At 42.1% G+C, this 20,150-nt stretch overlaps 1 protein-coding gene across 4 annotated transcripts in view; it reads left to right on the forward strand.

The window, feature by feature from the left end:
• The window catches only part of ERBB4 (erb-b2 receptor tyrosine kinase 4), a 583,385-nt gene that overhangs the window by 473,676 nt on the left and 89,559 nt on the right, over positions 1–20,150 (forward strand). For all 4 annotated transcript variants that reach the window (XM_064718299.1, XM_064718298.1, XM_064718300.1 and 1 more), the window contains one exon: positions 17,704–17,889. In XM_064718299.1, coding sequence (XP_064574369.1) covers positions 17,704–17,889 — 186 coding nt within the window. The remainder of the gene's footprint in view (positions 1–17,703; positions 17,890–20,150) is intronic.

The following is a 20,150-nucleotide window of genomic DNA, read 5'->3' on the forward strand; positions in this document are numbered from 1 at the left end:
CCAGGAGGCCTTCTCTGGATTTATTTTCACCACACACAGGTTGACATTACTGTTTTGTCAAATATAGGTTTACCCCATTTCCCAACATGCTTCTGAGTGTGTGTTGTGTCTGGGATAATGTCTAAAGGATTTTCCCTTCAGCATGGTTATGTGCTTAAGTTGCAGGGCAGAGTTTCTGCTCTGGCTGGTCCCCAAAAGGGGCTGGAGTTTGAATTGAGAGTGCAAGAATTCTGCCTGCAGCTGTGTCTGGCAGGGAGTCACCAGCAAGAGCCAGGGGCATCAGGAGGGAGCTCAGTCCTGCTCCTCACCCTAAGGCTGGGAACAGAATTTATCATGGTCCTGAGTTTTGTGGAGGAAAGAGATTCTTGTGGTGAGGAAAACAGCCAGATGTGCAGCTGAGAGGCTGCTTAATAGCAGAACAGAGACTTACAATTTCACTTGGGAAAACAATTTCACCTCCTCAGCCTCAATTTGTTTGACTGTTATGATTGTCTGATAAGTAACCATTGGCCTGGTCAGATGGTTTAACATCAGCCCAGATACTCAACTGACAATTTAATAAATTCTAGAGACATGCTGCAGTTGGAAAGCATAGCAAACAGCCTTTGAGGCTGAAAACTTGTCGTGGGGAAACAGCCAGTTGGTGAGGGCCTTTCCTCTAAGCTTGATGTTTCCAGGATGTAATCCTATGAGCTGTGGTTGTGTCCAGGATTTTGATCCACTTACAAGTTTAATCTATCCTCCCTGAGTTTAAATGCTCCATTATCTGTTAGAATATAATTAGAGGCTGCAAGCACAAGTCAGCATCCACAGAGTTCCTTGGGAGTCCCTGAGCTCATTGAGATGAAGACAGTTTGACTGATGGTGGTCAGCTGATATTGGGCCAGAAGCTAATAATAGAAGGCAGTGCTGCTTAGCTAGGTGAGAAAGTTAACTTGGGAAAAATTAAACTGAAGGCTTTGGGATTTATGGTTGGAAATAAATTTCCCATTCTCATTTGTTTCCTAGTAAGAGAGCTTCAGAGGCAGTTGGTTTCTTTTATGGTTTTATAATTAAGATCTAGAGGCTTCCTGGCTTGGTCTGTGCTCGCTGCAGTTGCTGCTGTCTGCAGTGGCAGCACTTGGAGTGTGGGAGGACATTTGTCACACCAAGTGCAGAGGTGGTAAGTGACAGTGACCTCCACCAGACATGTAGCAAGCAAATTAAAGCTGCATGTAGGGGACTGACACCCACATCTTTTATTTATGTCTGGCCTAATGAACTAAATGAATAAATCACTCAGATGTGCTGCAGAAACAGCTTTTTCTAAATTGTATGCCTGTCTTACAGTAAAGACAAGCCCTCAGCTTGAGGATATCAATATCAAACTTATCTTCAGTTCAGAGGATTGAAGATAAAAAAATCATGTAGCTGACTAGAGAATTCTTTCTCCTGTTCAGCTGAAACCCCACAGAGATATTACGGATAAGCTTGCTTTGTTTCCTCAAGTATGTCTGGATGGAAAGTATAGCTAGCTAGTCAGGTGAAGAAGGTGAGAGAAGACTTCACTTTTCTTGGTTTCCACTGATGGCTTCAGACATAGGAAGGTTCGAGGCTGAAGCTTTTTGGTTCTTTGCTTGGCCCACGGTGACATTCATAGATCCCTTGAGGCTACAGACACACTCTGATACACAATTCCTCAGCTGATACAGCTGCATTTGCCCTCAGCTTCTTTGTAAGATCCTGCCTTATGTGACTATGAGGGTGACTGGTTAAAAAAATTTTAGTATTTCAAAAATTAAATATAGCTACATATCTTTTAGTATTAGTATATAGTAATATAAGTTAAATATTTTTTAGTATTCTGTGTACACATCATGCTCCTGCCCAGCCCAGTGTTTGGTCCAGGTCTTCAGCAGACCATGTAGATGCTCCTGAAAGTCTGAAAAGACATTGCTGCTAGCAGTAGTTGGATTCAGACATTCCACTGACTGCCTGGCTGCTTGGGAAATACACCAGCGTTAATCCTGAATCTCATTGAAAGGGCAGGTTTAGGATCAAAGGAAATCCTTTATGGCAGCAGTGAGACATTTTTCCTTATCCCCTTTTGCTGTCATTTCTGAGCACATCCTCCTTTCCAGCTGTGTGTGAGCACTGCCTGGCTCTGTGCTCCACTGCAGCTCAAACAGGTTTTCACTCCATCGTGTCAAGCTGCAGGAGGTGGGGAGCAAGGGGTGACATTAACCCCTGTGATTGTAGGAGTTTTGGACATAACTCCTGTGATTTTAGGAGTTATGGACATAACCCCTGTGATTTCAGACCTCCTTTTGTGCACCTGCCCCTCCTCCCCACTGGTGCACACTGTGAGTGTGAGCAGAGACACTTAGAGGGGAGCTCTCCCTATCAGTCCCAGGCACAAGGGCTCACTGGGATGGCAATTACAATTTCCAGCTTGTCCAGAGATGCCAGAAATCCAGCTGTCCTTGAGAATGCTGCATACCATGCACAGGCCCCCAGAGTGCTCAGCCTCTGCAGAAGCTGGAAATCTGAGCTCTGATGAAGGTTAGCTGCTTTTAGTCATCTGAAGATTAACTGTTTCAAGGCTACATTTCTGTTATTTCCATCTGAAGCAATAATTTTTCTTTAAAATTGGCTTCAGTGATTTTCTCCTCCATGGTGTTTGAGGGTAAGATATGTGTGTGTGTACAGGGGGGTTTAATTTTCCATATGCAGGAGCATGTGGCTGTGTGGTAAAAGTACATACACAGAAAAGATGAGGTGCAAGCACAGACAGACAAGCCAGGCTGCTTGGAAAAGATTCTGCTGGTATAACTCTAACTGGAAAATGCAGTGAGGGAAAGTGAGTTTGCTTCCTGCTGGTGATGGGGGAAATCTGAGCCCTGCTGAAATCCATGGGAGCTGTGAATTGGCCAGCGAATTCAGCAGGGCCAGACCTCACCTCAGAGTAATCCTTCCAAGAAGTCTGCACAGGTTTAAGGAGGAATCCCATGCTTTAATGAGGGACTGACATTAGGAGCTACTCCTAAATGAGTCAGGAAGTGCATTCAGATGCTCTTTGTTATGGCAATTGCAGAAGTCCTTATTTCAGCTTTGCAATGCTTTGTGATGTGGAAACCCTGCATTGGGTTGGGTAAATCTGTGCATGGTAAATCTGTGTGTGGGAGTGTTCATTTATTCACAAGGAAATATAGCTGTGGATTAACTGAAAGTATTAAAGAGTCTAATCAAATTCAAATATTGAATTTGCAATATCAAATGCAAATATTTTAGCTGTAAAGTGTGTATGTCTAAAGGAAACATTTTGAACTGGGATTTTGTATTATACTCTCTATTTCAATATATAAGGCACCCCAATCACAGGGTTGGTACTTATTTCCTTGGCATGTACTTTTGGGCTTGGTTACTGGAACATGAAGTGAGTTATTTGCTTGGCTGTATATGTAATTGTTCTGAAGGTCAGGATCAGAGTTGCTAGTGCTTTATGAGGACACAGTAGGGGAGAGGTCTTTTGAAAAGTGTTTAGAAATTGAACAGGCAAAGGATGGGAATATTAAAAAAAAATAAATGCAGAGAGGTGGTGCTGTGAGTATCATAAGTGGTACACAATAGTTTAATTAGGGGACTTAATCAGGAGCTAATGTGATTTGTATTTTCACTATGAGTTTTCTGTTGGTCTCAATACCATGGAGGTTTTTTTCCTTGGCACTGTGCTATATATTTCCACCCTTCACCATGGGTTAGATCTGGGCCTGAGTCAGAATGCTCTCCTCCAGCTTCTTATCTTCCCTGGACTTATATGCTTGTATCTGGATTGGGCTTTTAGGAGAGTAATCTTAGAGGATTCAGTACAAATTTCCATTGAATTCTGGGGACTCATCCCAAGAGGATATAGTGCCTGCAGGTGTGGGGCTTTTCATCTGCACAGCCAGTGCTTGGTGTATTTAAACAGAGGGGAAATGTTCCTCTGCAGGCACAGACCTTGCTGGAGTGGAAGGCTGTAGCTCACAGGCTTGTCATTACAAATAGGAGAAAGAGTTTTCCTTAAACAGCAGCAAAGGGGATACTGGGATTCTTCTCACAGTCTTGCTGAGATTCAGATGCAAAGTGCAGAAATAAAAGTGACAAAACATGATAAAATTATTAAATTAAGGAAAATAATGTCTTTTAGTAATGCTTGATATGTTATGAGAAGAGGCTGACACAGATACCCAGTTTTAAAGCAGATTTTGTCACTGAAAACAAGGTGACAAGTGTTGCCTTATCACTAAAATTGAAAACCTGTGGTTAAGAAAGAGCTTTGCATTCTTTCTCTGTGCCTCCAGCTCCTATTAGCAATATAAAACAGGCACGTGTTAATGTTTAAGTTCCTAAAGGGCACTGTGTATGCCAGAATGTTGCCAAACTGCTAAAAAATGCAGGGTTTTATGGGACCCCTGTTAATAAAAGAGAGGTACTGTTTCCACAAGCTTAACTGTAATGCATCCCAAACAAGCCATCACTGGTTTGGGGTTAATGGCAGATCTAATGAGCTGCCGAGTCAACTTAAAGGGACAACAAGGCTTTTTATGTTGTAAGGAGAAAAAAAATCCATATATCCATACAAATGATGATGCTGTGACCATTTTTAATAGGAATGTAAGGGTATAGAAGCACAGGCTTATAGGAGCTGAATTTCAAGTATCACTGTCAAAATCCATTTTCCCTCCAAATGCTGTAGTTTGTACTTCTCCCTCAGTGCTTTGTTGCAAATAACCCCTCAAAAATTGTTTTCTGTACCTCAGCACTGATCCAGACATCTCTGATGCATCAGCAACTGTCAGAGATTTCTAAAAATAATTAACATCTGCTTGCATTAATATTGTACCTATTATTTACAAGAGACAATCAGATATTCCTATTGCTGCTCATGATGGAAGAAATAAGACAGAAGAAGTTGGTTCCTGACTTGCTGATAATATTCTGCCAAGACTTTTGAGATTTCAGTGCAATAATTGGGATAAACAGATCCGTTTGAGCTCACACTGGGGCTGGCAGACGCTGGTTGGAAATGCCTGGTCCTTCTCTACTGAAGCTGTAGCTCCAAAATTAAAGAGATTTTGCAGAGCAATATTTTCCATACTAACTATGATAGTGCTGCTTCTTGTTGTGGTAATGCAGCATCTCTTGGACCTGATGAAAGTGTGGTGAGAGGTTGTCCCTGCCCTGAAAGGTGTTCAGTCAAGACAGACACAACAGATGAAGGGGAAAGAAATAATTATTACTACAGCAGTTTATACTTGGAACTCTGAATTGCAACACAGATCCCATAACCTCTGAGAAAATTACTTAATTTTTAAAATTGATTTTTAATTATCTTCAGGTTTAAAATTACCTTAGGATGTTTATGTAGACAAGCAAATACTATGTGAGGGTTTTTTTCTTTTCAGACAAAGCTGTTTTATCAGTTGAGAATGTGTTTAAAATGTTGTTTTCATTAGCTTTTTCCTAGATCAGGTGTTTTAAAGATGGTGAATGGCACTTGATACACAAAGCAAATTGTCTATTAGCGACAGGAGAAGGAGAATAGGTATTTTTCCCTCTTAGTTACTTGCAAGGTGAATGCAAGTGTATTCTGAAGGTTTCTGCTTCATCTAGAATACCAGGCTTTTAATTACAGAGGTGAATAAGCATTGTTCAAAATAAAATTGCATAGGTTTCTCATAGGCCAGGGCTTGTTTTCATCCTCGTGCTTTACATGACAAAGGACACAGGAATGTTTAAGGAAGTATGGTTGTGTGGATTTTGGAGCTGTGCAGACAAATTGCAGCTTGGAAGGCTCTCCTTGATCGGCTTGCTCAGGTAAATTCTGAGACCTGGAGCAGGGCAAAGGTAGGAAACAGCTGAGGTACAAAGAACAGTTTATCTGAGTTATATTATCTGATTATCTGAGAGATAATCTGAGTTTATCTGATGGAAATGTAAAATCTCAATGAGGCAGGGGAATGTGGGGCAGGGCCTGGCTACAGGCAGTTCCCAGGGCTGTGATGGACTGAGCCATGTCAGTGGATGCGCTGGATCCATTTGGAAACATTCTCCAGTGTCAAGGATACTTTGCCTGGCTGGGCAGTGCCCTTTGAAAGAGTTCAGTGGGAGTTTTAGTATGCATAGAAACAGAATTTAGTTTCTTGTTTTCTGAAGCTGTGCAAATTGTTTTGGTTTTTTTTAGATGAAGTCTTGTTTGTTTAGATCAATAGCTAGAGTCACCAGCTAAAAACACAAGTCCCTCTGAAAAGCTATTTTAAAAACCAAAGCATTTGGAAAAAAATGGTATTTGGACAGAGCAGAGAAAATAAATTTCCTTGTTGGGATTGTTTTCTTGGCAAAATATTGAACAAATATTTCTTGATAAAACATTTATTAACTTGCTGAAACTCAAAGGAAGAGTTTCTGCTGAAGCTTTTCAATGGGAGATATATTCCAGTGAATTCCTCAGCCAAAAGATGTGTTTTGAAATGTGACAGTGATTGAAGCACCTGGTTTTATCACATTCTGAATGAACTCTGGTGAATTCCTCCTTTGAAGTAATTTGTTGTTTCAAAATTCAGACTATGTTGTCAAGTCCAAGTTGGAATGTTAAACGTTTTGTGCATGTGGTTAAGTTGTGGGCAGCAGGGAACCATTTTCCAGAGCTAGGCCATCTCTGAGGGTCTGAATGCTGTGTCCTGCCTGGGTTTCAGCAGGGGTGGGAGATGTGTCTGGTTGCTCTGTGATAAATCTCTTCATCAGCTGAGGGGTGCAGATGGAACTGAAACTCCAAACCAAAAGCAAATTTATTGATGCCAGCGTAAATGGCAAACTCTCAAAGTGTTCAGGACCTTCAGAAAACGCCTTAAACCACACTGTGTCACCTTCTAAATGTTTGTAGCTCCACTCAAACTTGCAAATTAGCCCTCTGCAAAAAAATGGGTGGTATTTCTCTCAATGATGTGCTGCAGCTTTCTGGGGCTTTGGCATTTCACTGGTTCCGAATTCCTCTAGAAGTGACCAAGGAACTGACAAGCGATGGTGGTTTGAACATCATGTTTGATCCCAGTAAGGTGATCACACCATGGTGGTGTTGGGTCTTATCAAGAAACAAAAATGTGAAGGCATGCAACAGGGAATAGCTGGATTAATTATATGAAACCATACTTCTGCTTTATAAAAGCCATGTCAAATAGTAATGGTGATGGTTAGGAAGGCTGATGGTGAAACAGCTATGGATACTTTTTCCTGCTTTTTATTAAATGTCAGCCTCTTGACTGCTGATCTTGGCAGTAAGATGCAAAATAGGTGCTGGCAGACAAAATCTCCACAGTGTGGGTGGGATTAGTGCTTTGTAATCAGGCTGCAAGGGCACCCTCCCTCAGAGCTGAAAGTCAGCTTGGCATGGCACATGCACACAGCTGCTCTGGGTATGTCTCTAGCACTGACTTCGTCACAGTGGTAGTGCCTTGAGCTTCCAGGTTTCCTTATAGTTCACAGAATCACAGCCTGAGCTAGGCTGGAAAAGAGATCATCTTTGAGATCATCAAGTCCAATCTATGACCTAACACCACCTTATCAACTAAACCATGGTACTGGGAGCCACATCCAGTCTTTTTTAAACATTATCAGGGACAGTGACTCCACCACCTCCCTGGGCAGCCCATTCCAATCCTCAGTCGCTTTTTCAGTGATTTTTTTCCTGATGCCCAGCCTGAACTTCTCTGGCACAGCTTAAAGCTGTGTCCTGTCATTCTGTTGGTCATTGCCTGGTGAAAGAGCCCAACCCCACCTGGGCACAGGCACCTTTCAGGAGCTGTGCAGAGTGATAAGGTCACCTCTGAGTCTCCTTTTCTCCAGGATGAGCACCCCCAGCTCCCTCAGTGGTTCCTCACAGGGTTTGTGTTCCCAGCCCCTCTCCAGCCTCGTTGCCCCCTCTGGATGTGCTCCAGCCCCTCAAGGTCCTTCCCAAGCTGAGGGCCCAGAGCTGGACACAGCACTGAGGGTGTGCCCTCACCAGTGCCCTGTGCAGGGCAGAATGAGCTCCCTGCTTCTGCTGGCCACACCATTCCTGACCCAGGCCAGGAGCCATTGGCCTTCTTGGCCACCAGGGCACTCTGCTGGCTCATGTTCAGTCAGTACCCTCAGGTCCCTTTGTGCCTGGGCACTGGCCAGCCACACTGTCCCCTGCCTGTAGTGCTGCAGGGGTTATTGTGGCCAAAATGCAGGACTTGGCACTTGGATTGTTAAAACTCATCTTTCTGGACTCTGCCCATCCATCCAACTGTTCCAGGTCCTTCTGCAGAGCCCTCCAATAGATCAACATAATCTTCCAGCTTGGTGTCATCTGCAAATTTACTGATGGAGGACTCAATCCCCTCATCCAGATGATCAGTGAAGATATTAAACAGAACTGATCCCTGGGGGACACCACTGGTTCTTCCTGTGCCTGGAGTTTCCCTGGCAGTATCACTTCAAAAGAGCCTTTTCCACTTTTTTTTTCCCAGACAGCTGCAAGGCTGTTGAAAAGCACATTCACCCCAGTTGGCCTTGTCAAAGTTTGCTGTAGGAAATGCTAGGAAAAAAATGTTTGGGTTTTGATTTGTAGAGTCCTATTAGCTGGATAGTTCCTTTGGAAATGCAGGATCTGTGATACCAGGCTGTCTTATAAGCATAATTAATGATCTTGAGATGGTGGTAATTCACAAAAGAGGATAAAAGCATGACATAAATTATTATTTCACCCTCTTTGGAGCATTTCAAATTAGATCACTTATAAAATAGGCACTCCCTCCTGCAGTACTACAAGTTTGAATGGTGTTTGTCTACAATGTTTTGCTTGAATTCTGTAAATTCAGGGAGATTTTTCTTGCATCCACACAGGCAGAAATGAAAACTATTAATTACAGTTTTATGTATGGATTTGACTGAGGTGTTTGTATTGGTGGCAGGCAGCCATTCATTGAAACATGTTTGGTTTGGGAGTTCTTTGCCTTGCCCTGACAGATGCCAGGACCTGAGCACGGCCATACATAAAAGATCTGACGTTGTATTTGCTCTGGGGGTTATCGCAGATGCCAACATTTTATCAACATGAAAAAAAGAGTCATTATGATTATAATGTTACATATGTATTACCCTGACAGCAGGGTGCCCAAATCTTGTGGAAATCCAGGGGGGAATTTAGCTGAATTTATTGCCAAGGAACATAAATGCTTTAGATCTTTAGTTGTCAGCAATCCCACCCACACCTGCCATCCCCATCCTGCCCTTTGAGGGCCATGGGTTGTTTAAAGGCTTTTTAAGGAGGTTCTAATCTTCAGGAGCAGGAGGTAAAAGAAGGTAGGGAAGAAAAGGTGGGAGGCAGAGCTGTAGAAACTTAGGAGGAAATCACAGGCAGAGCAATGTGGATGTGACACAGGGAGCAGGAGGCAGCTTCTGAGGACTTCTGTGGAGTCAGGTGGAGAAAAATCTCCCAGTGAACCAATCAATCCAATGAAACTCCCCATGTTCAAATACCATCCCTGTGCAGTACCCAGGTCCTGAGTGTGAGGTTCTTGTGCAGCTGAATACAGATGAGGGAAAGATGGAGATGAGTCTGATTTGAATTCTCTGTTGTGAGAAATTAAATACCAGGCAAAAAAGTAGCTTTGATTAAAACAATTCTTAGTGTTGATTATACACTTGATGAAATTAGGCTTTAATCTGATGCTTTATCCCTTTAAATTGATCCTGAAGAAGGAATGTGTGATTATAAAGTCAAGCTTTTCAGTGATACCAGAAAAAATCAAAGCAATGCCTGACGACTGTTCAGAAAGGAGTGAGAACTTGATAGTTAGGGTTTGTTTTCATTCTAGAGACCTTGCCATCACTCATTCTAAATCAAAAATCAAAGCAATAACTCCCTCCTTTGGAAAGGCATGTGCAGCCAAGGCTGATATACCTTTAAGCTCAGTGGTAATGTCTGTTTACCCTCCTCTTTAAAATGATGGCTTTGTTAGACTGCGTGGTTACAACTTCAAATATTTTTGCCAGTTGCATCAAAATAGTAAGAAACAAATCACTTTGGACAGACTGCTCTGAAATAATGATGTGTGTCACAGGCTGTAAGTAAAACATTTGTCACAGTGACATAATATTTTTGCTGTTAAACCACCTACTTCTGATCTCCAAGGTGGGAATCCCCAGAATGAAACCCACCATTACTTGTCCTGACAACTTTCAATTGGAACAATTCGGGTTGCTGAGGTCTTTGGCTATTATGCATAAAAGTGAATTGAAAATGGGCTAGGTTTTGCTTTTCTCATCACCATGATCATATTTTCAGGACAAGATTGACAGAAATGCTGGTGGGAGCTGTTCCTGGTCAGGTGTTTGATGGAAAATCTACACTTGGTTTGTTGTGCACTAGAGGCCTGTTGTTTTAGAGCTGAAGTTCCTCCTCTGCTAACCCAGGCTGTGATTAATTAGGAGACTTAATTGGCACAAAGCAGGGAGAAGGAGCAAGCATGTGCTGTGGGAGTCCTGCAAAACTTATCCCCTACATTTGCAAGCATTTGAGCATTAATTCTCAGCACCTGAGCCCTGTTGGAGTCAGCATAGTGATCCACGCTCTCAGTGTTTTCAGGACAGGGATCACAGTGCTGCTTTCTTTTCCTAATTTATTTTATGTTGCTCCAAAATACAAAGTGAGCCAGAATTGCTTCTGTAAGTGCATGAATGTGTTTATTCCTGCATGAATAGACCTAGTGCTTCTCTGATGTGGCCAGGAGGGTTTCACTCAGCAGTCTGCGAGTATGACCTTCAAGACAGAGAGCTTTCACATCCCTGATTTGTGCTAGTTTTGGGTGTTTGGAGGAAAGTGGGGCATCTCTCTAATGCATTTGAGTCACATGGGGCAATGGCTGGCTTTTGAATTCAGTGTCAACAAGGCAGGCAGTGCCTGTGAGCAGTCAGTCAGCCTGGTGCCCTGTGTGCTGTGCAAGTGCTGTGACAGGCAGGGCAGTCTCAGAGGGGTTGCCTGCTCCGAGAGATGCAGCCCATTTAAAGACACATCACAGCTGCAGGAAAGGCTCTCAGCAGGGAGAGAGCAGCCAGAGACCAGCTCTGATGGTGGGCAGGGGAGAGCACAGTGCTCCAGGGCTGTGCCATGCCTGGCTCCTCACCAGGCTGCAGGACACTGACCTGGGGCCATCTTCTGCTGATGGCACTGGCTGGACAGGAGTCAGGTGAGTGGCGCTTGCCTGGTGCTGTTTCCATCACATTTGTGCATGAACAGGCTGCAGGGTGTGGTCCCTGAAGTAGAATTTTTATTTTTTTTTTTTAATAGTTTTAATCCTAGAGTGGTGGCTCACCTGACAGATGGGTTTTCAGAACTTTCTGAACTAAGTTAGTCTCACCATTTCATGTTGCAGCACACTTGTACTCCAGTGTAAGTATGCTGTGACTCTACTGACTACCCTGTGAAGCTCTGCCTAAGGTCCTTATTGAAAACTCAACTCAAAAAAGCTCAAATCTCTCACATCCAAAAAAATATGAAGTCCAACACCACCCCTTCAAAACCTGCAGCCTCCTTAATCCTGAGAGTTTATCCTGGCTCTGAGAAAATACATGCAAGCAAGGCTTATAGTGTGACCTCCTCTGTTTGGTTACATAGAGAGGTTCCTAAATGTGGAAAATGAGGATTCCTAAATGTGAAAAACACCAATCACTAGTTTTTTAAATTTTTAAAAGTTTATTAGTAATAAAATGGTTATAAAAATAGTAATATAATTAGAGTAATAAAAATTTGAACAATTGAGATTAGGACAATATGAGACAATAGAAACAAAGAGTTAGAGATTTCTGGGGCAGCAGGAACCTGAAAAAGGAGCCCCATTAACAGAGGATTAACCCTTTAAAACAATAACCTGTTGCATATTCATACACCTCATACATGATGCATAAATTCCATTCAAACACAGGATTCTGTCTGGTCAGTGTCAACTTCTTCCTCTGAATCCTAACGGAATCTTCAGGGCTGAGCAAGGTGGGAAGTTCATTTCTCCTGATAAGAGAGCAATAATTTTTTTTTCTCTGAAAGATTTAGGCGTCCTGTGGCTGCTATCTTGCTGCAAGTCCTTTCTTTAAAAAAAGTATCTTAGATAGCATAGTTTCTATTTTAACTGTGTTACAACCTAAAACTATATTTAACACAACACTTAAGAGAATTAATACAGCATAACTTTCTAACATAACACATATAATATTCATTTTCATATTTGCAAAAAGCCAATCATAAAATAATTTTTCACACTAAAGCAAAACAGGCCTGGAGGGAGTTGCAAGGAGATGGTGTTAATGCAAAACTCTGGCTAACAGCTCATTAAACCCCCTGAATGACAGGGCTTTTGGACCTCTAGTTATTTCCTGCTGCACCAAATTCAGCATTTCTCTGTAGGAAAAGCAGTTGGGCAGGTGAGTGTGAATTCAGAATCTGGATGTGAACTCCTGCACGTTGTGCAACAACCTCTGATGAACCTGTGCTTCTGTTTTCACCTTACTCTATGCTTGGAGCATGTACTGAAAGATTATTAATTTATTTTAATACCTCTGTTTATTTGCTCCCGAGTCCTGCTCCTCCAGGGAGAGGTTGAGAGAATGTTGTGCACAACCTGGGGGTGTCCACTGTGTCCTGGGAGGTTGCAGTCACCTGTTTCCTCAGGAACACTGGCCCAAGCCAGGCTTGGGTGTATAAATCACAAGAATTGAGCTTAAAGGAGCAGTAACACACCCAGTTGAGAAGGGAAAGAAGAGAGGAATGATTAGTGTGACATGATTTCTTTATACAGAGTAGCATGTCTGAGAAGGGTCGGACTGGGCTGAACGTGGAAGGCTCAACTGAAGTCACCTGTGGTGAGGCTGGGGGGACACAACCATGGCCCTGCCAAGCTGCCTGCAGCTTTAGCTGTCTTCTGAAAAATTGTTTGAAGCACAGCAGTGCTGTAGGGCCATGAGAGCAGCATCCTGCATGGGCAGTGCAGAGGAAATACAGCAATGGGTGTCACTGTCATAGCACCAATGTGGGTTTGTGTGTTGTTAAATGTATTTCTGTGCTGTCTCCTAGCCATAGACCTCACAGGCTGAGTCAGCTACCACCTAAACAATTGGTAAGACCTAGCAGACAAACAAAAGGCTTTGAAATATATTAAATGCTGGGCTGTGATTGGATCTGCCCTGCAGCAGGTCAAAGGTGCATTCCAGAGAGATGTTTGCCCCAGCCACTGGAAGAATTGTAAAATTAATGTAAAAAGTAGTGTATTCAGTGTAGTATCTCTTCTGTTAGCTCAGCTGTGCTTTCAGAAAAATGCACAGTGTACTGTGAAGTCAGCTTTAAGTACATTTACTTACTCAACAATTATTTGCAAAAACAGGCATGGAGTTGTTCTTTCATCTTTTGTTTTGCTTTGTTTGAGGGCATTTTATGGCAGGAACATTTAGAAGCAGAAGGTCAGGAAAAGAGATTTCTCAGACTTTGTGCTTACTTAACTCTTTATCAGGTGAATATCTTCATCTGCTTAAAGAAGAGCAGTAGCATTTACTCTGGGCTTGCCAAAGTGGGGAAGCAGATCTGTGATGCTCCCCTTGAACAGGGGATGTGAGTGTGTACTAATGAATAAGGGCATGAGCTCAAGAGATTGTGCCCTGGGCTACCTGGGTGGAAATAAATGTTCAACATAGACCTAAGTGTGGCAAATTATGGAATTATCTCACTGCTTCTGGCACATGCACCTTGCTGACCCCCTGGTTTGCAAACTGCATGGTCAGAGAAGCAAAACCAGTACCAAAGGCTGTTCTTCAGCAAACACCATGCTGGCTAATGTTTATGTTCTGTTTCCAGCTGTAATTGTTGGCAATACCATGTCAAAGGAGGAAAGGGGAAAGTTAAATGCCACCTTATAAGATGTGCTGTAGGTGTACCCACAGCACTCTTTCTTCTCACAGTCTTCAGAACTGGGGTTTTCTTCCCCATCCTGGAAGATCAAAATGAAAATTGTGCTTTAGCTGGAGTTACTTTTCAGAAACAGCAGCCAAATGAAAGATATTTCAAACACGACTGCAGAGTATGGATAGATCAGGAAACGGTTTTAGGTGTGATTTCCAAATTGCAGTTCACCACCCCAGACCCCTTTTGACATAGCTCTGCTGACAGAAACCAGTAATAGGTCTGGTGATTGCTCACTGGAACCTACAAACTCAACCTTCTTTGGGCTGCTCTCTTGTTTCTTAGTGCACACAGCAGGCAGATAAGTGTGAACTATTAAAATAACATTTATGTGATTGTTTAATGTTACTGTTTAATACAGGCTTGTGTGTATAAATCACAGGAGTTGAGCTTAATGGAGTAATAATGTAATAATCACATTGAGAATGGATGAAGAGAGGAATTATGGTTGTGAATTTTTTCAGAAGAGAAAAGTAAAGTGATCTGGGGCACTGTTTCCATTTGTTCTCCAGACTTCCCATGTGACTTTGGATAGAAGGGGTTTTGGTACCTTTTGGTACCTCAGTTTCTTCTCCATTAAATTAGAATTCCAACCTCATTCCTTTAATTGTTCCAGTTGAGTGTAGAGAGAAGAGCTGCAGACCCACAGCTACCAAAAGGCCCAGGAAATTGCAGAGGCTGGTTTTCAGAGATGCCAGTGCCACCAGCCATGTTTGTGAGTGTAGGTCCCTCACCTGCTTAAAGTGTGTTAGAAAATTATATTAGGAACCAGGCTGCTGAGTGTCCAAGTGCCACAAAGATTACAGCTCCAGGGTCTTCCATGTCCAAACAGGTTTGAAACTGGACACTTGTATTATTTATTTACTGAACAGATTCTTAAAATGCTCCTAAGTCATAATGTGTCTGTTGTTGTTATTTGTTTTGTCTAATTAGACTCTAGCAGAACAATTGCAATCTCTTTTACTTTGTGTTTTGCTGTGCTAGATACACATAGCCCTGATTTTAGTTATTCTGGAGATGGAAGTTCAGTAAAAATAACAATAGTTTTACTAATGAGGATAACTATGTGAAGCCAAGATTCATGCTAAATTAGTATCTATTAGTGGCTTAGATCTATAATGAAGATTTCCTTGCCCTCTGTGTGTGTCTTAATTCATTACAGAGAAGTCCATTATATTTTATAAAAAACATTTTGACTTTTTTTTCCCCCGAAACTCTTGCCCAGAACTATTGGAAAAGCAGGTGCTTTCCTGTAACATCAGAATGAGACAAATGGCACTGCTTGCTTTTATTGTTGTACAGAAGTGGTTTTCCTTTGGACACAGATGGACTTGGCAATGGAAAGTAGCTGGAGACTAATGGACACAACCTTCAAAGCTTTCTGTGTAGGCCCTTGGAAGACAAAAAAAAAAAAAAAAAAGAAAAATCTCATTTTTGTTCTAATCAGTCTGGGTTAGAAAGAAAAGTACTCCAGCTCCAGGCTCATGGGGAACCTCTTGCCTTTACTCAGAGGCAGAGTGGGCAGCAGGTGCTGTCCCTGTATGCATCTGCAGGAGAAAAATGAATGGGTAAAAAGGAAAAAAAATGAGGCAGAGGAATTTTGTGCTCTGGAGACTGGGTAATTCACCTGTCTACAGGTATTTATTCTTTAGGAACATTTTCAAGTCACAGCAGAAGAAATGCTAAAATTGTTTCAAGGAGTCCCCATACTTAAGAGTTAAGTGAGTGGGAACTGTATTTATTTGAATGTGAGTAAAAGTAGTTAAATTCAGATCCCTTTTCTAATTTGTTGCATCAGAATCTTTCTCAGATCTGCTCCTCCATTATCTCATCAAATAGTCTCTATTTATTCATTTATTTATTTCTTCACATACATTGAGGAAGAAAAGGGAAGGAGTCACTCCCCCCAGTGAGGACCATCTGCTCTTTTCTTATTGGGAGGGAAAAAACCCTACAATTAGTGTCTTGTTCATCTTTTTGTTTTACTAAAAAAAAAAAAAGAGGGGGAAAGAAAGTAAAAGAACTATTATGCAAATATCTGCAATTTGGTTTCAAATATTCTTTGTACTATGATGAGCAATTTCCTTTAATACAAACTCAGCCTACTTGCCAGAACCACTTTTTTTTAATTTTTGCATTAATTTAGGGAAGGGAAAAAAACCCCAACTTTTATGTTCTTCTGGTGGCAAATTTGTCTCATCCTTTTTATTTTTCTTTCTTTCTTTCCTTGGCACTATTACAGCTGTTATTCTGTAAGTTGTCAGATGTCATATTGGGGTTTTTTGAGGGAAAAAAAAAATAAATCAGCCAAAATAGCCTTACAGAGCCACAATTCCATCTCACTTTTCATTGTTCCATTGCCATGACCAAATGGTCTTGAAATGGAGGACTCAGTGAATGAGAGAGAAGAGCTTTCTCCTTGCTATATTTGAATGCCAGTGGCTTGTGATGGCAGCATTACCTCTAAGGACAGTTATTTAGGGGTTTTATAAGGAGCTCCTGTGCTGCTGGTCAGGGGTGTGAACTCTAGGGTCAAATAGCATAGCCAGGATTAAACCTTCTGGTCCTTGGTCCTCGACCAGCTTGGTAGCTGAAACCTAGCATGGTAGCTGGATACTTCTCATAGTCTGGAAAAGGGAAACAAAGTCTTTTCTGTGTGGAAAAACCAAAATGAACTCATCCAAGACCTGATGGGAGAGGCGATGGAAGAACCAGACACTGAGTTAAGAGGCTTAGATTTAGAAAGCAAACATGGTGTAAATGACTTCATTACCTGTGGATGTGATTGGAAGATTAACTCCCAATATACTAATGGACCACATGTATAAAAGTGTGAAAACCCATGGGCCATCATCCACTTTTTGGGTGTATCCCCTGGGTGGGCTTCCTCTGCCTTAAATGTTCCTGAAGGCCTTCAATAAATATAGGTGCTTTTTATTCCCTTAATTTTGGCTGGCCTCTGTTTGTAGGTAGTGCCAAAAAGGCATTAAAACAAGACCAAGGAGATTTAAGTGAAGTGTAATACACCTGTATCTTTATTTCTATGGCTGCAATGGGACAGGGAATGTGGAGCAGTGCAGAATTTTAGTTTGTGCAGACTCTTGTTTTTGGGGCTCAGAACATCAAGTGGGCTTTACATCAGCCTGGAGGTTCCCTAGGAATGCCTAGTACTGGACAGACAGGAATTCATGATGCTTAGGGGACACTGATCCCCTTTAGTCACTTGAGTATTGGAATAAATCACGCAGACTCCATTTTCTTCATGGTGGAAAAAGCCCATTCTTTATTCACATAACTCTTTTTTTATACCATTTTATAGACTTTGTGTGTGACTTTAATTGGTTATACTTTTCTTGCTAATTACATTATTGGTTAGTAACAAGTTGTTACTCTTTTTAATTGGTCTCTTAAATTCTTGAAGTCTATGTGCAGGAGAAGTTGTGAGGGACAGAAAAATGAAAATTATCTAATGGTATAAAAACAGTTTATACAGGTTGCTGCTTGTTTTTCACCCAGGGATAGATTGTTATGTTAATGAACTGCTCACACCAGGATTGCTTTCACATAGGAGCTTGCAAAGGACTTGCCTGAAAAGGAGAGCAGGCTTGATTTTATGAAACCTTTCTTTATCATTTTCCTACCTTACTAAAACAACTTGAGTGCATTGAGTTTTTGAGCACACTGGGGTAACCTTTGGGTCACTTTTATTGTTGCAGGAAGCTCTCATCATGGCCAGCATGGACCACCCACACCTGGTGAGACTCCTGGGTGTCTGCCTGAGCCCCACCATCCAGCTGGTCACTCAGCTGATGCCTCATGGCTGCCTCCTGGATTACGTCCATGAACATAAGGATAACATTGGCTCCCAGCTCCTGCTGAACTGGTGTGTTCAAATAGCTAAGGTATGTAGTTCATTTTCATAACTAATTTTTAAACATGGCTTTTTGTTTGCATTGGGTTTTTCAAGCCTGTTTTTGTTTGTGAGAAGGTTGGGTAGTTCTTGAAATGCACACTGTTTTGGCTGCTTTACAGTATTATAGGTGACTTGTCAATATGTGAACCAAAGTGTTTTTCTTGACTGTTGTCTTGGTTTGAAAAGACAGGTGTCTGCTAAGGATGGCAGGAGCCTCCCTTGAAATGGAAAATGTAAACACCTTCCTTCTGAATTATTATAAATTTGAAATTAAGGGGTCTCAGGCAAAGATATGGGAGTAGGAATAACAGTTCTTTATTAGGGAAATTAAAATAATAATGCAGTAATACAAAAAAAATGGTGACAGGGTCAGAACAGGCCACGACCCCCTGTGTGTCAGGGTGGTGGCACAGCCCCATGCCATGGTGGCTCAGCCCTCCTGCAGTGCCAGCTGTGGTTCTGCTGGAGCAGGGATCCTGCACAAGAGGGGAGTTTTCCTCTGCAGCTCCAGGGCTGCTGGAGATGGGCCTGGGCTCCCTCTGGGAATGCAGGGGAGCACAAAGCTGCTCCTCTGGGAATGCAGGGGAGCACAAAGCTGCTCCTCTGGGAATGCAGTGGGCAAAGGCTGCTGTGCTGTTCCAAACCTCAGATTGTATCCAGGTAGGAATGCTTGGCTCCTCCCCTGGGCAGAGCATCTTCCAATGGGATGATGGAATTTTCTCAGCCATGCAGGGACACTCAGTGGTCATGAACAACAGAGATCTTCTGGAGGGAGAATTGGTTGTGGGAGAGATAAAGAAAACTGCCCAAAGAACAGCAGAGAACTGTCCCACCTGTGACAGATGGGAAATAGAATACCCCCGAACCACATCTTACAACCCAGGACTTTCCAACTCAGTGTTAATGAGGGGTTGTTTCTCAAGGCAAGGGTGAGTGAGGGAAGAAGCCCCTGTGTGAAATCTGGGGCTGGACACAGGGTGATGTTTCAGCCTCCTCTGTTGTTCACTGTTAGTACATATACTGGTTTTCAGCCCTTCTGGGTCTGCATTGCCAGATCTGTCATCAATTGTCTGCCAGGAAGATAAACACATCCTTCATGTCACTCCTCAGGTGGTGATCCTGCTATGTTGGGGTCACAAACTATCCTTGGCACAATGTTTTACAGCTGGTTTTAGGCCTGTTTAGGTATTCAGTGTTGTACTAAGAACAAGTACTCAGCACTAAGAAAATTGTTTGCAAAGAATAGCAAGTTCTTTCAGTGTGGAAGGCCATAACTTATCCATTTTAGAGGTGCTTTTGAACAACTAGGGTTGTTTACTACAAGTGGCAATTTGGAGCCTGCCTTTTGCATTGAGTTATTTGAAGTTGTTTTTTAGATTATTTTGGAGGAAATGCTTGTTATAAACACAAGCCCACAGACTGCTATCTTACATTAAATCTGCAGTCTTAAGTGAATTTCCTACAACACCTATTACAAAAATCTTAATTCAAGTTGTAATGTTAATCTTTTGTAATCAAGTTCTAATGTTAATCTTTTAGCACTGGAAGTGAAACCTGGAGATTCAGCAATTGTTTTGCTAGACTCAATATTAAGTAAACATTTGCCTCTTTTAACAACTTAAATACAAAAAAAAGTTCTTATAAAAGTAAGAAAATGTAGAAATCCAGCTAGCTCTTTGTTGTTCTTCAGGAGGAGCAGAATTTTGAGGAGCATCATGAATAGGGACTGTTTTCTTTCCAGAATCAGATCTGTTGTTAAACCTTCCTGAAGAAGAAAGTAGATAAAGTGACTCTAGGGCTCGAGAGAGGTGGGGGGAACCCAAACCTGACATTGCAGCATTTTTTAGATGTGTGAATGTCCTGTGTTGTGGTGGTAAAGCAACCAGAGTTGTGGGGAGTACAGGAACACACCAATGGGAATTGCCTGTATGGATATGTGCAAAGGTTTATTTAGGGCTGATACCAGACCAGGCAAGGTGGGAGACAAAATCCATATTCCTGTTTGAGTCTTTCTCTCAACACAGCCTCCTCCCCATCTGTTCTCCACGCTTTTGATAGATAGTGGCTGTTATTGTTTAATGCAAAACATTTACGCAGAGGTAATCCTCCATGATTTTCACTTTGTGTGTGCATGTGGGCCTTGACTCCTTGGTCCAGGGCTGTGCTGGCTTTGCTGTGAGCCCTGTAGTGGAGCAGACAGCCTGATCCACAGCTTACAGAGCTGGCAGATCTCTGGGAGGGCCTGTGGAA

The sequence above is a fragment of the Zonotrichia leucophrys genome, chromosome 7 (assembly GCF_028769735.1).
Source record: "Zonotrichia leucophrys gambelii isolate GWCS_2022_RI chromosome 7, RI_Zleu_2.0, whole genome shotgun sequence".
Lineage (NCBI taxonomy): Eukaryota > Metazoa > Chordata > Aves > Passeriformes > Passerellidae > Zonotrichia > Zonotrichia leucophrys.